Consider the following 14,341-nt stretch of genomic DNA (forward strand, 5'->3'; position numbering starts at 1 on the left):
CAAGGCAGCAACGCAGATCTAGGATTCTTTTCTTTAATTTCATTATTTATTATTATTATTATTTTGTGATAAGGACACCTAAGACACGGTCTACCCTCTTGGCAAATTTTAAAGTATACCATGCAGCATCGTTAGCTATAGGGACCATGCCGTACAGCAGACCTCTAGGACTTACCCGTCCTGCAAAACTGAAACTTTGTATTCTTTCACTGACACCCCCATTCCTCCCTCCCCCAGATAAATATGTGATTTTTAAGTTCTCTGTCTGTGTGCTACCAACGAAACCTACTCAGCAGACACAGAACGACCACCTTGGGAGGAAAGACAGACAGACCACGGCAGAAGCTACAAAGACACATGGTGGGCACCTTAATGAGTGTGGGCTGGTTGCATGGGAGGTGGCCCTAGAGAAGGCCTGACCCCACCACCTCTGGTTCACAGTGAGGGACAGTGACCTGCCCAGAGTTCACACGGCAATTCAGGAGCAGAGCTGGGGACAGAAGCCAAGTCTCCAAACTCCTACTTCAAGGCTCTGGCAGCTCCTCAAAAAGCAGCCCTGAGTGTCAGCCATACGTTCCCCAACACGTGTGGAATTCTCAACCATGTGAATTTAAAGTAACTCCCCAGGAAATGGGCTTCATTTCAACAAGCCAAGTACATTAGTCTCCACTGTGAAAGGGTAAAGTTACTAGAATATACTGCTGTCTGCCTGCACTGCACATTTGGTGACAGAGATCAACAAAAGTAGCACCTCAGTTAAGTTTAAGTAAGATTAGTACAATTTCTGACCCTATTCATAATTTGGACACCAACTGTACCAATCAACATAGTGATTTCGGGGACTTCCCTGGTGGTGCAGTGGCTAAGAATCTGCCTGCCAATGCAGGAGACACGGGTTCAAGCCCTGGTCTGGGAAGATCCCACATGCCACGGAGCAACTAAGCCTGTGCGCCACAACTACTGAAGCCCACGTGCCTAGAGCCCGTGCTCCGCAACAAGAGAAGCCACCACAAAGAGAAGCCTGTCACTGCAACAAAGAGTAGCCTGGCTCGCCGCAACTGGAGAAAGCCCACGCACAGCAACAAAGATCCAACACAGCCAAAAATAAAAATAAATAAATAAATTTTAAAAAACAAAAACATAGTGATTTCGGGACTTCCCTGGTGGCGCAATGGTTAAGAATCCGCCTGCCAATGCAGGGGACACGGGTTCAAGCCCTGGTCCGGGGAGATCCCACGTGCTGCGGAGCAACTAAGCCCGTGCGCCACAACTACTCAGCCCATGTGCCACAACTCCTGAAGCCCGCGCGCCTAGAGCCCATGCTCTGCAACGAGAAGCCACCGCAATGAGAAGCCCACGCACCGCAACAAAGAGCAGCCCCCGCTCGCCGCAACTAGAGAAAGCCTGCGCGCAGCAACCAAGACCCAACGCAGCCAAAAATTTAAAATAAATAAATTAATTAATTAAAAACATAGTGATTTCATGGATGTAGTCAGTCATTTACATCATTAGAGACAATTTTATATTTACAGATGAATATCTTTGAGTCAGAAACAATAGTTCATGGCAGACAAACTAAGCTGAATTAATTAACTTTAAATAAATAAATGAATGTATATTTACATACACATGCATGCAAACATATACATACCTGCATTTATATAAAGAAGCATGCATGTGCACGTGTACACACATACACACGTGTGCATACATACACGTGCATGTCTATACTTATACATTCACACATATATATATATATATATACACTTTTACATGTATATGTACATACATATACATACACACATGCACATGTACATATTAGGCTCCAGTTGGGAAACAGAAACCACACGTTAATCTGAACATGGAAGGCTTCATCAAGGTGTATGAACTACAAAGGGGTAAAGAACCTGAACGGGAGTAGCTGCTCTTCCTGCAGCGCCCCCCCCAGGACCCCAGCTGCACAGGAGAGCAGTTCACCAAGCAGATCCACAGACCCGGAGCTGAGAGGCGATACACTAATACCTGGCGCTGTACAGACATACGTTTATATGTAATAATATAGCTCTGTAGAGTTGCGGACCCATGTTTACATATAACAACACTTATTATGTATATAGATTTACAAAGGGGCTATAGATACGTCTTGCAAAAGTTAAAAAGTATTGAACACTAGAATTACCTGTATCAGTAGCCCCAAATTAACAACGGTTAGGTAGCAGCTATTGATAAGTGACTCCTAATGTTATGTCATACTGACACTCTGTTTGCCATGAAGATTTCAGAAACAAATCTTTGCCATGAAGTAAAGTAGATGCGTAAATAACCTTCCAAAGTAGCAAGGGGGGAGAGGTGACATTCTTTGGGCAGAACGATGATGACCGAAACTTACAAGTAGGTGCCTCAGAAATTTAATTTCACAAATCCAATAACTTCTGGGAGCTTATAGCTTTGAGGAAGAAATGTCAATTCACGGAAGCGGTCATTAGAAATCAAGTCAACTCCAGGAAACGAAGAGCAAATCTGTGAATTGGTCACAGCCCCCTCCCAGGTATCTCTCCATCTTTTCCGGGGAGCTAGGAATCGTCTGGAATGGAACTACCACGATATTAAAACTAAAACAGGAATTGCTGTCTCCCCCTCCCCACCCTGCCACCCAATTTCTCTCTCTCATAGGACACCTTTCCACTTCGCTGGTCACGCTCTCATTCCAAAAACTAACAAGTGGACTAACATCAATACACAGATAGACACAAAAGAGATCAAGACAAATACTCACTGTAAAATGAGATTGCCAGAACCGCAAGCTTTGTGGACTAATTAACTGGACAGCTACGTTTATTAAGCACTTCCTGTGTGCGGGACTCGTGTGTGCTGCACAAGGGCCTTAGAGGCACTCTCTGATTTAATCCCAACAGCCTCACGATGCTGGCACTAGAATGATCTCTCTGTACAAATGAGCAATGATTTCCCATTGGTGAACAAGGATTCAGATCAAATGCACAATCTCAAAACCCAGTCTGGTAGCTTTGTTGGTCCATTTTTGAGATTGGTGTGGCTATTGTAGGGATATAAGTAAACTTGAATCATCAAACCCACGTCTGCTATCATTCCAGGATAGTACCTGGCCTCATTCTTCCTTCCCCACCTTAACTCTCTCTGCTTCATCCACAGAATTCTCTTCTCAAAATACATATCCTACTCAATAAAATCCAAAAACCGAAGGCCAGATCCAGCTCACAGAGAGAACGGAGTGTGTATCACTGATCCCTGAAGCCCTGGGCCCAGGCAGCCAAGCCCACACTCTCCCCGGGCGGCTCTGGCCGGCTCTCACCTGTCGGAAGATGTAGCTCGCCAGGGGCTCATCGAGGCTGGGATGGCGGTCGATGAACGCAAAGAGGTCCAGGCCGGAGCCGTGCTTCTCCATGACCAGCTGAAAGAACCCTTGGTTTTCAAACACATCCAGTACCTGGAAAGACACAAAGCTGGGTGTGGCCCTGCCGGGGTACCTTCAAGACAACGAACTCGAGAAGTGGCGTGACAACAGCTCTCCACCTTGATGACGTTGGCGTGCTCCACCCTGGACAGGATGGCAATCTCTAAAGTCACTTTCCCAAGTTTGGGATCCTCAATCCAACAATCCTCCAAAACCTTCTCCTTCTTAATAAACTTCACCACCACCTGTGAGGAGAACAGAGGGGACGTGGCTGCAGCCATCCCCGCCACGCGGAGAACAGAGGGGACGTGGCCGCAGCCATCCCCGCCACGCGGAGAACAGAGGGGACGTGGCCGCAGCCATCCCCGCCACGCGGAGAACAGAGGGGACGTGGCCGCAGCCATCCCCGCCACGCGGAGAACAGAGGGGACGTGGCCGCAGCCATCCCCGCCACGCGGAGAACAGAGGGGACGTGGCCGCAGCCATCCCCGCCACGCGGAGAACAGAGGGGACGTGGCCGCAGCCATCCCCGCCACGCGGAGAACAGAGGGGACGTGGCCGCAGCCATCCCCGCCACGCGGAGAACAGAGGGGACGTGGCCGCAGCCATCCCCGCCACGCGGAGAACAGAGGGGACGTGGCCGCAGCCATCCCCGCCACGCGGAGAACAGAGGGGACGTGGCCGCAGCCATCCCCGCCACGCGGAGAACAGAGGGGACGTGGCCGCAGCCATCCCCGCCACGCGGAGAACAGAGGGGACGTGGCCGCAGCCATCCCCGCCACGCGGAGAACAGAGGGGACGTGGCCGCAGCCATCCCCGCCACGCCTCTCGCAGCCCGTTGAGCCCCAGGGACCTGAAAGAAGACACCTAACAACAGCCCTCCGGCGCGAGCAGACAGAGAAGCAAGTCAGCAGCCGACCGGAAGCGCCGACTGGACCTGCCCGATCTAGAAAGTGGGCGGACGGGGGTGACGGCGGAGCCAGGCGGCCCTGCGGAAAGACAGGGGCTCCCCAGAGCACCGCATGTCACCCCAATTTCTCAACCGAGTACTGGATGTCCTGGCTGAGAAAATGAAACAAGAGGCCTGAGAACTAGAAAAAATGAACAAAAACTGTCATTCATGTTGATCCTGAGAACTAATCAGAGAGTTCAGCAAGACAGATGGACACAAGATAAATACAGAAAAAACAGTGTTAGTCAATTAATGATAGTCAACTGGAGTGTGGAATAGGAAAAAAAGACACCGTTAGTAAAGGAAACCAACACTCTAGGTCAATGAATGACAACCCTGCCCCTCAACAAAACACCTGCTCCTAGGTGGGTGCCGGGCATGTGGTGAGCAGTGACCGCGGGCCAGGCCTGCTCTGCACTTCAGCAGGAGACCCCAAACCAGACGACAGAGACCCCCGCCCTCACGGAGATCGGCATCTGCCGGGAAGCAGACGATACACAAGATGCGCCGCGGGTCAGGAAAAGCGAGGGCCGAGAAGCAGCACCTGAACCGGGAAGTGCCGGGTGGCGGGGCCGGGGAGGGCTTCCCGGGGCGGCGGCTTCTCAGAGGGGCCGGGGGGGGGCACTGCAGGCAGAGGGAAGATGGGGGAAGGTTCTGCGCGCGGTGAGCAGGCGGCACGAGGGGCAGGGACGGCACACAGGGCCAGGGCAGAAGCAGGGAGACCACTTAGGAGCTTCTGCAATATCCAATCACCCCACAATCATCTGGAGAAAAAAGGTGGTGGCTTGGGTGCCAGCATGTGCGTGGTGACAAGTGGACAAACTCTGAAGGTGCTTCGAGGGGAGGGTCACCACGATTTAACAGGTCAGATGAGAGACGCGAGGGAAAGCAAGAAGATGAGGGTGGAAGCAAGGCTGATGACCCGAGGAGCCACGAACCGGGGTTACGGGGCACGGGAAGGATGATGGAGTCAGGCAGGGCCGGAGCAGTGCAGACGGCAGAGCTCGAGTTCGCGTGTTTGCAGGGAGCTGCCTGCTGCCCGTCCAGCTGCAGGTTTAGGGAGACAAGAAGCAAGGCGGCCCCATGGCCTCCACACACACCTAACATGAGCTTCAGGGGGAAGAATAACGGAACAAGAGAAGAGAATTCTCTTACGGTAAACAAAGCTCTAAACATCTAGATTGAAGTCTTACCAAGTGTCGAGCAAGAATAAAGAACACACACATACATACACACACACACACACAGAAATACATCCTGGTGAACTTTCTGAATTCCGAAGATTAAAAGAAAAACAAAAACAGAAAGGATAAAAATCAAGTTGCTGGCAGCAAAATTCACTTCAAAATAATGGTAGATGACAATAGACACCATTGTGTGTCTAAAACATTCTGAGAGGAAAAAGGTACATCTCCACTAAAATATGGGGGAAAAAACCACACCTTAATACATGTAAGGATTCCAAGTGGAACACCCATACATCCTTCCTAGAAAAATTAGTAACAAATATACTCCAGCAAATGAAACATGAACACAGGAAAGAGAAGAAACTGGATATAAAACCAGTGGAGGTTTAACAAAAGCAGGACAAGATTTGTACACTGAAAACTATAAAACATTGTTGAGAAATGAACACAACATTGCTGATCAACTATACTCCAATATAAAATAAAACTTTTTAAAAAATAAAGTAAATGAAATAAAATTTAAAAAACATTGTTGAAAGAAATTAAAGATCTGAATAAACGGACAGACATCCCATGTTCGTGGATCAGAAGAATTGATATCGTTAAGGTGGAAACACCCTGCAAGTCGATCTGCACTCTGTCCTGAGAACTAGACCCAAACCCTTCAAAGTATACTTTCTGATTGGCTGCTTTACTTAACAATGTGTTGGCCCAATAACATTTAAATTGACATTCCGTTTTCTGAAAGGCAAAATTACTCGTGTGGCTTCTTTTTAAACCAAGAGAAGAACTCTGGGTCTCCTTTCTTCTTCCTTAGGTATAAAAGTCTAAAGAAACCCGCAGAACCTTTTGGATTCCTGATCCAAACCAAGAGTGAGAAGATCTGCCTCAAATAAATTAAAGATGACAATAGAAACTTAAGAACGAGACTGCTTAGAAACACGTGACACCCAGAGCAGCATGTGTTTAAACCTCTAGAAGGTGGCCGAGTGCACTCAGACAACTCAACACTGCACAAGCTTTTATTACTAAGTAACAGCTTAAAAAAACACACATTCAATCTAATAAGCTAGAAAAATAGCAAAATTAACTCGTAGAAAGTACAAGAAAAGAAATTTAAAGAAAACAAAGCAAATATTTGATTAAAAAATAGGCAATTCTTTGGCAAGTCTAGCAAAGAGGAGAGAGAGTGAGGACAAGAATGAGGACAGCCAAGGGGATGAGACTCGCCACAGAAACCCCTGCAGACGTGACGTCACAGGTGCTGGTCACCACCGGTGTCCCCAGCTCTGCAGGCCCCACAAAACTGACAGAGAAAAAAGAAAAACACTTACGTATGACTATAAAGGAAAAAATCCCAAATAAAAATATTAGCAAGCCAAATTCAGCCACGCTTTAAAAGAATGTTATAACACAATTGAGGATTGAGTCTACAAATGGAAGTTGACTGTTGTTATTCATATATTAATAAAGGAAACAAAGATACGATCATCGCAATAGATGCTGAAAAGACATTTGATAGAACTCAATGCTCATTCTTTAAAAAAAAAATTTAGTGAACTGAAAATAAAATGAAGTATCCTCAAACAAAAGGTGTCCATCAAAAAATAAAAGGAGCCATTGGAATTGACAGAGGAGCACCCCGAGGTCGGGTAGCGTACCTGTTACTCCACACGGCTCTGCAGGTCCTAGCCAAGGTGACAGCAGGAAGGAAAAGAGGCGATGAGACGCAAGTAATAGAGAAAGAGACAGGACTGTCACTGCCGGCAGAGGAAGAAAATCCAAAGGATCCACTGAAAAGTCACTAAAACCAACAAGACTTTGATACAGATCCTTGACGTATCAACCCAAGCATGGAGCTTTGGTAAATTCCAGAAGTGACTAGAAGCCGCCGTGGTGAAGGGGTCCCACACTGGCCCTCCCAGGAATCGGCAGGCCAGGCCCGGGGACACCTGGGCAGTCTACGGGGTTCGCGGGGACAGGCAGCATGGCAACCATGCCAGCTCCCCCGAATCACGAAACGCCCAGGCAACTACAAATCTCATCACAACAGCACTTGGGAGGGAGGGGCGGTGGCTCTAAGGCACATTACAGGATGAGGTGTGCGGCCGGGCAGCCGGCCCCGCAGCACGCAGACCCCACCCCTGCAGGAGCCCAGTACCTCCTTATTCGCTTCCTGGTCCACTGCCGTCCACACGAAGCCGAAGGCCCCGCTGCCGATGGGGCTGAGCGTGCTGTACTTGCGGGAGTACGCGCCCTCGCAGGCCGCCAGCCCCTCCAGCTCCACAGCCTTGGGGGGCTCCTCAAACCAGGGTTTGCTCGCGAGCACCTGCGAACGCAAGGGCAGGTCCGAGGAACCACACGCAACGCACTGAAGGAGCAGGGCAGTGGCAGGCCGAGTGGTGACAGCGGCACCCACGTCCTGTGCTGCCCCTCCCCGCTCTTCCCAGGCCCACGGGGTCCCCGGCCCGAGACCCGCTCTCCACGGGGTACGCCAGGGGCCTCGACATGTCGGTCCAGGCTGGCACATACCTGGACCCCACCATGCACACGGAGACACACAGATTTGAAATCCCACATGTGGCTTGATACTCACACAGAATATTAGAAGCCAGACCCTACACAGACCCTCTTCCCATCCCAGAGGACACAGAGAGAGAGAGAGAGAGAGATGCTGATTGGGAGAGGCGGGTGGAAGGCAGGAGCTGACCAGTCACCAACCTCCCCCAGGCTGGCTCCAGACAGCTCGCAGGTGGAGTGGGCGGAGCTGGGCAGGCTGCTCAGGAGCAGGCGGGTCCGCAGGGCCGAGTCCAGGTGACCGGGCAGCAGGTCCTTCACCAGCCAGCAGCAGAACAGGGCAGACGAGCCCTGGAGCGCCACCCGCTTCACTTCAAACTGCACACCTGAGGAGGGAAGGGGAGACCAAACACCCCCGCTGCTGTCACCACCGCAGTGTCACGTCCCCCAGGACGGGATAAAGCCAACAGACGGCGCCTGGGGCAGGGGCGGAGGGCACCGAGCCCGGACAAGGGCAAAGCTGAGGCTGGCAGCCACATCACCTCCCGCCGGCGGGGGGCCAGCAGCCCAGCATGTCCTCGGGGGCAGCCGGAGGCCAGGGGACTCAGGAGAAACCCGCCACCAGCCGCCGACTCGGACGAGCCTGGAACACCCACCCCCAACACCCTCCACAGGAGTCGCTCGGGAGCCACACGAACACACACGTGCCACCTAACCGTACACATCACCGTGCACACTGCCGTGGCACACGTGTGCGTTGACACAGCCTCCTGGGAATACAGCAAATCAAAGGTAGCTATCAGGGAGGTTTACAGGTGATTTTATTTTTTCTTTTTGTTTATATTTTCTAATATTTCTGCAAATAACACATATTACTTATGTAACTCTTTTAAGTTTGGGAAAAAACCCTGGTAACCAACACTGTGAAATCAGCAATGAGGAAACAACTGGCTGAAATATGGCACCGTTAGGAAATTAGGAAAAGAAAAAGGGACAAGTGAAGGGGTCTGACGGCCACACCCCCAGAATGGAGATTCTGAGGCCAGAGCAGCCTGAACCCCGACAGCACACGGAAAACCACCACCAGCCCCTCAGCCACACCTGCCTCCTGGTGTGGCCCCCGGGAGCCCACCTGCTGCTGCACTGCACGGATGGCCTGGGCCTCCGGGCTGCCCCCTCCCCGGCACACGCACCTGTGATCCTCACTTTGAAGAGGTAAACTCTAACCTCGGTTCTTTATTTAATATAATACCTCATTCCTCCCAAAGATTCCAGGGGTGAAGCCCCATCCGACGCCAGGACGAGGAAGCCCCCCGACCCCGCCGCGCCGTGCTCTCGGGCCCCCCCGCCCCCCAGCCGCACGTACCCAGCTGCGAGCCGTCTCGGTGGTAACAGCTCCCCGTGTAGGCGCCCTCCTGGATCTCGGGCTGCAGGTCGGCGGCCCCCAGCGGCGCAGGGCCGTCTGCTCTCACAGGCGTGGAGGTGGCCTGGAGGCTCAGCCTGGGTGCCTCTAACGGGGACGCGTCCACGGGGCCGGCTCCCGACACAGGAGGGACGCGGTCTGGGCTCTCATCCAGGTCATCGTGTTCGGAGGACGCCAAGCACATGTGCGATGGTTCGGTTCCATCCAGTTCCAGACCGCCCTCGCGGGACCGCCGGCCTCCACCCAGACTGAAGTAGGCGCCGGTCAGCAGCGACAGCTCCCGGTGGTCCAGGACTTCTGACCTCTGCCTGCGCAAACCGCTCACGTCCACATCAGAGACCCCCAGCGAAGGGGAGCGGGTCCCCCTGAGCTCAGACGTAGCGCAGGAACAGTTCGAAGAAGTTCGGTCTGTCCATTCGCTGAAAACAAGTTCCTTGAGGTTCCAGGAAAACGAATTCTCGCCAGCCTCCCGGGCCTCCACGGCCTCCGGGGCACCGGGCAGGTCAGTGGCAAGGGCGTAGCAGGCCGAGGAGCTGCCCGAGCGGCCGCCGTGCGGGTCTGTGCCTCCCAGGTCACACAAGGACGCAGGGGCGGAGGGCGGGGGCTGCTCAGCGTAGGAGACACCCCAAGGCCCCGCGAAGCTCAATGCGGACAGCTGCTCCTTAATCAAGCACGTACCCAGCCACGGCTCAGCCAAAGGAGGCGTCGAGAGCAAGGGCTGCACCGTCCCCGAGGGGCTGGGGGCCGAGTCTGGGCTTCCCCGCTGGGCGCTCCACTCTCCCTCGAATCCAGGGCAGCGCACCGGGAGGCCCTGCCCTGCTGGCTGACCCGCAGCATGGGGCCTGGCCTTGGTGGCATCAGCCCTGTGGTTTGAATCACTGGCACCACTCGAGCCTCTCTGCCCCAGCTGTGTCTCCTGATACCGGCCACCCCTTCCAGCACCACTGGTCCCATCTGCACTTGGCACTGGTGTTTCAGAATCTTCATGGGAAGCACATGGTTTTGTGTCCACTGGCTCAGACCTGTTTCCTCCCAGCAGGTCCTGCCTGAGGCTCTCTGCTGTTGCCAGCCGCTCTTTCTCTAAGACAGTGCTCTGCTGGTCCTCTGGCGACGACCGTTGGCCAGGGGCTGACGGGCATCCCCCTGTCATGTTTCGCTGGCCCTCGGGCAGTGACTGTTCCTGGGCTGGCGGGCTTCCCTCTGGGATATTTTGCTGGTCCTGGGGTGACGGCTGTGGGCCATGGGCTGGTGGGCTTCCTTCTGGCATGTTTTGCCGGTCCTTGGATAACGACTGTTCGCTGTGGGCTGGCCGGCTTCCTTCTGGGATGCTGTCCACCCTGGGGATTGTTATACGGATGACACAGTCACTTAGGAGCCACAGAGGAGTCAAAAAAAAGAGATCACAGGGGTTCCCCCTTGATTAGAGACTCACACCATGCATTTAACACCATAAACTTACGACAGAAAAATAGACTTTTATAACAAAATTAAAAAATGAAGAACCAACTCACATATTCTCCAGATAAATCCACACTTAGCAATGATTTATCCAAGAATGCCACCGAGTGCCTAGGACCCTCTGCTCAAGGCTGTGGTCAGCAACCTCACTTTGCAGTGAGTGGGACCCCGACAGCCGTGCAGCCAGCCTCTTCCTGCCCGCAAGGTGGAGGTGTGGGAAGAAAGGAGAGGCATTGGACACTGCACGCGGTAAACCACAACGGCTACAAACACCATCGGATCTCACAGCTCAGAGAGCGCAGGGCACGAGGAGCAGGAGGCTGGAAGAGCCGTGCCCCCAGGGTCCTGAGAGCTGGAGCACAAAGCCCCCAGCGCACTCAGCACGGACGGACCACCGAGGAAGAGGCCGCCACGGCCCACCAGGCAATCAGCGTCCAGACCCCCCTCTGCCGGCCCCGCCGCCGGCACCCACTCGGCAGGCGGTGCTGAGCGCCGGCCCCGTGTCAGCCCAAGGTCGGCCGCCAGCACCAAGGCCAACAGAAAGTGGCAGTGCCCGGCCTGGCTGGGGAGGCGTGCGGCGATCTGTAAATGTTACACCAGGGGCTCATAAAGAGGCGGGGAGAGGAAGGACGCCACTCAAGGACGGGCCCCGCAGAGGAGGCCGCTGTGAGCGGAGTCCTGAGGGACAGCTGAGGGGGCGAGGGCCTGCAGAGACCAGGCAAGAATGACCCGTCGCCACTACACCACCTCTATCTACCGCCACCATCCACCCGGGCCAAGAGGCCAGCCCTGGGCCCGTCTCCGGGGAGCCGCACGGCCTCTGCGGTGTCAGCAGGTGAGGCGGCAAGTGAAGGAAGGAGGAAGACGGTAACTGGCCCGTGAAGGACGCAGATTAAACACTTAGAACCACGAGACCAGAAACGTCCAGTGAAGAGGAAACGCAGGAACCGGCCCATCGAGTGGAACCTCCTCATTGCCCACCCGCATCCCAGAAAATCAAGCCCATGCACCGCGCTGAGGATCGCTCAGCACGTGAGCCACCGCTGAGACACACCTGCCCTGACGCAGGCCGGGCACCTGGCGCCCACACCAGCGGGTGCCCCTGGGCCCAGGCCCCACCATGTGCCCCCAGGCAGCACAGAATCCTCCCTCCTCACCGTGTGTGTGTGTGTGTGTGTGTGTGTGTGTGTGTGCGTGCGCGCACACAGCAAGGAGAGTCCGCAGTCACGCTGCTCCAGCCACCAAAAGTTAAATAGGAAAAGGCCAGGGCGTTGAAGCAAATGACAGGAGCCGTGTTCGCAAACCATGGTGCCACCTGTGAGGTGGCGGTTCTGAGGCAGCGCTGCAGAGGAAGGTCTCCGAGACACACACACCGCGTGTCCAGGCACGCGCACACACTTAGGACAAGGTGCGCACGGCGGCCTACCTGTGCCTCTGTAACACACACTTCCATCTAAGCACACGGGGAAAGGGGTCTGCAAGGAGATCACTGCTGGCAGTGGTTCTCTCTGGGGGACCTGGGAGAGAGTCACAGGGACCTTTGCTCTTTACCATTATTCTTCTGTACTTAGAAAAACATACACATTCACGTAGTATGTATTTAAAACATAATTTCAAGAAGACTAGAAAACAGTGTGTATGTGTGAGTGAATAAATCTCACACCATGGTGAGCAAAAGATGCCGGAGATAAGGGAGTGCATTCGGTGAAGTTCAAGAACAGGCACCTCTGACCTGCGTCCTGACCCCAGGGCAGTGAGGGACACCGAGTGGGGTGGGAGCAGTGCCTCCCAGGGGGAGAGGAGAAAGGTCCAGAGAGGTCGGCGCATTACTGCATGCTGCGCTGCAAAGAGATTGCTTTAAAAAGAGAAACTTACTGAAAACAAACCGAACTGCTATGCACAACAGAACTGATAGCTGAGCAAGTGGATGTTCTATTGCTACTTTCCTAGGTTTTCCACGTTGTGCCCCGTCTCCTCTAAATAGAATACTTTGTTACTTAAAAATGCATAGCAAACAGATTCAAATTATTTTCAGAATGAGAAAATTATGCTGGAATCAGCTCCCTGGAACCTCCCTAAACGCTTTCTCGTCCATAAGATGGGGCCCGTGTCACAGAGCCTGCGGGGACCTGGCCGGGTGACACAGGAGAAGCACTGCCATCGCGAGGGGCAGCAGCAGGTGTCACCTCCATCATTCCCAAGGACTGAACACTTCCCCAGGGTGCCTCCCCCCGCCCCTCGCGCACCCGCCCCTCCCCCAGAGAACTTACCCCAGAGTGGGCAGCGCCGGGAGGGAGAAGGCGAAGCGGCCCCCGGCGTCCACAGGAACCTGGGCCCTGGGGGGGGCGGTCTGGCTCTCCACTGGCTTTGGGGTCTCGGTGTTCACCCTTAGATCTGGCAGCAACAGCAAAAAAAAAAGAGTGTTTTCCATTTGCTGGCCCATCCTGCTGAAAACCACCCCCTCGGCCCGTGTGACTGGTGAGCAGGGGGCGAGGGGGCCTAACCCGACCTCAGACACACCGCCAGCCCCACGTCCACAGCAGGTCCCGGATCTGACCGCCCCTCACTGCCCCACGGGCACCGGATCCAGGCCCACAGCCTCCCTGGGCTCTCCCTGCTCCGCCCTGGGCCCCGCACCCACCGACCCCGGAGTCGAACCTGCCCCTCATCTGCCGACAGCCCCCGAGGGCTCCACTCTGACGCCGGGTGAAAACCAAAGGCCCGGCGGCCGGGCCCTGCTTCCCTCCCCAGGGCCTTGGGGCCCGGCCCTCTGGCCACCCCACCACGCCCGGCGCTGCTCCCTTTCCCAGAAGGCCGCCCCTGCCTCATTCCGGCTCACAGACCCCAAGATGGCGCAGCCTCCCCTGCTGTGCCCTTCCTTTGAGCGCCGGTCACCTCCTACGGCTCGTGTGCCACCTGCCTCCGCCTGCCTGCCTACACCAGGGCCCGGGACATCACAGGTTCCTGGGGTCAGAGGAGCGAGACTGTCCTTGCCACACAGTAGCCTGCATGGGGGAGGCTCTTAGAAAGAGTCCCGGCCCCTGGCTGACAGGCGCAGGCGGGCTGGCACCACGAGCAAGAGCACGCGTCCCCACGCACCCAGAAACACGCCCACGAGTGCACCCTGGAGACGACGACGGGGACAGAGCTTCTGTGACCCCACCCCCCACTTTCTACACAGAAGATGAATGACATACACACACACACACACACACACACCAGGAATAATTTGGAAATCTGGAAAAAGAGGAAAGGGAATGCATCAGTGATACAGAAAAAAACTTGAAAATAAGGAGTCTTTGCAGACAGAAAAACCCGGATACAATGAAGGAAACCCCATGTCAAGAAAAGTGGTCATGGACCTCCCTGGT

The 14,341-nt window shown here is 54.2% G+C and overlaps 1 protein-coding gene across 6 annotated transcripts in view; it reads right to left on the reverse strand.

Moving 5' to 3' along the window:
* PASK (PAS domain containing serine/threonine kinase) overlaps window positions 1-14,341 on the reverse strand; it is a 40,243-nt gene that overhangs the window by 5,896 nt on the left and 20,006 nt on the right. For all 6 annotated transcript variants that reach the window (XM_061189284.1, XM_061189293.1, XM_061189274.1 and 3 more), the window contains exons 9-14: window positions 13,241-13,364; window positions 9,456-10,849; window positions 8,294-8,475; window positions 7,734-7,901; window positions 3,553-3,678; window positions 3,332-3,466 (exon numbers count right to left, since the gene is read on the reverse strand). In XM_061189284.1, coding sequence (XP_061045267.1) covers window positions 3,332-3,466; window positions 3,553-3,678; window positions 7,734-7,901; window positions 8,294-8,475; window positions 9,456-10,849; window positions 13,241-13,364 — 2,129 coding nt within the window. The remainder of the gene's footprint in view (window positions 1-3,331; window positions 3,467-3,552; window positions 3,679-7,733; window positions 7,902-8,293; window positions 8,476-9,455; window positions 10,850-13,240; window positions 13,365-14,341) is intronic.

The sequence above is a fragment of the Eubalaena glacialis genome, chromosome 1 (genome assembly GCF_028564815.1).
Source record: "Eubalaena glacialis isolate mEubGla1 chromosome 1, mEubGla1.1.hap2.+ XY, whole genome shotgun sequence".
Taxonomy (NCBI): Eukaryota; Metazoa; Chordata; class Mammalia; order Artiodactyla; family Balaenidae; genus Eubalaena; species Eubalaena glacialis.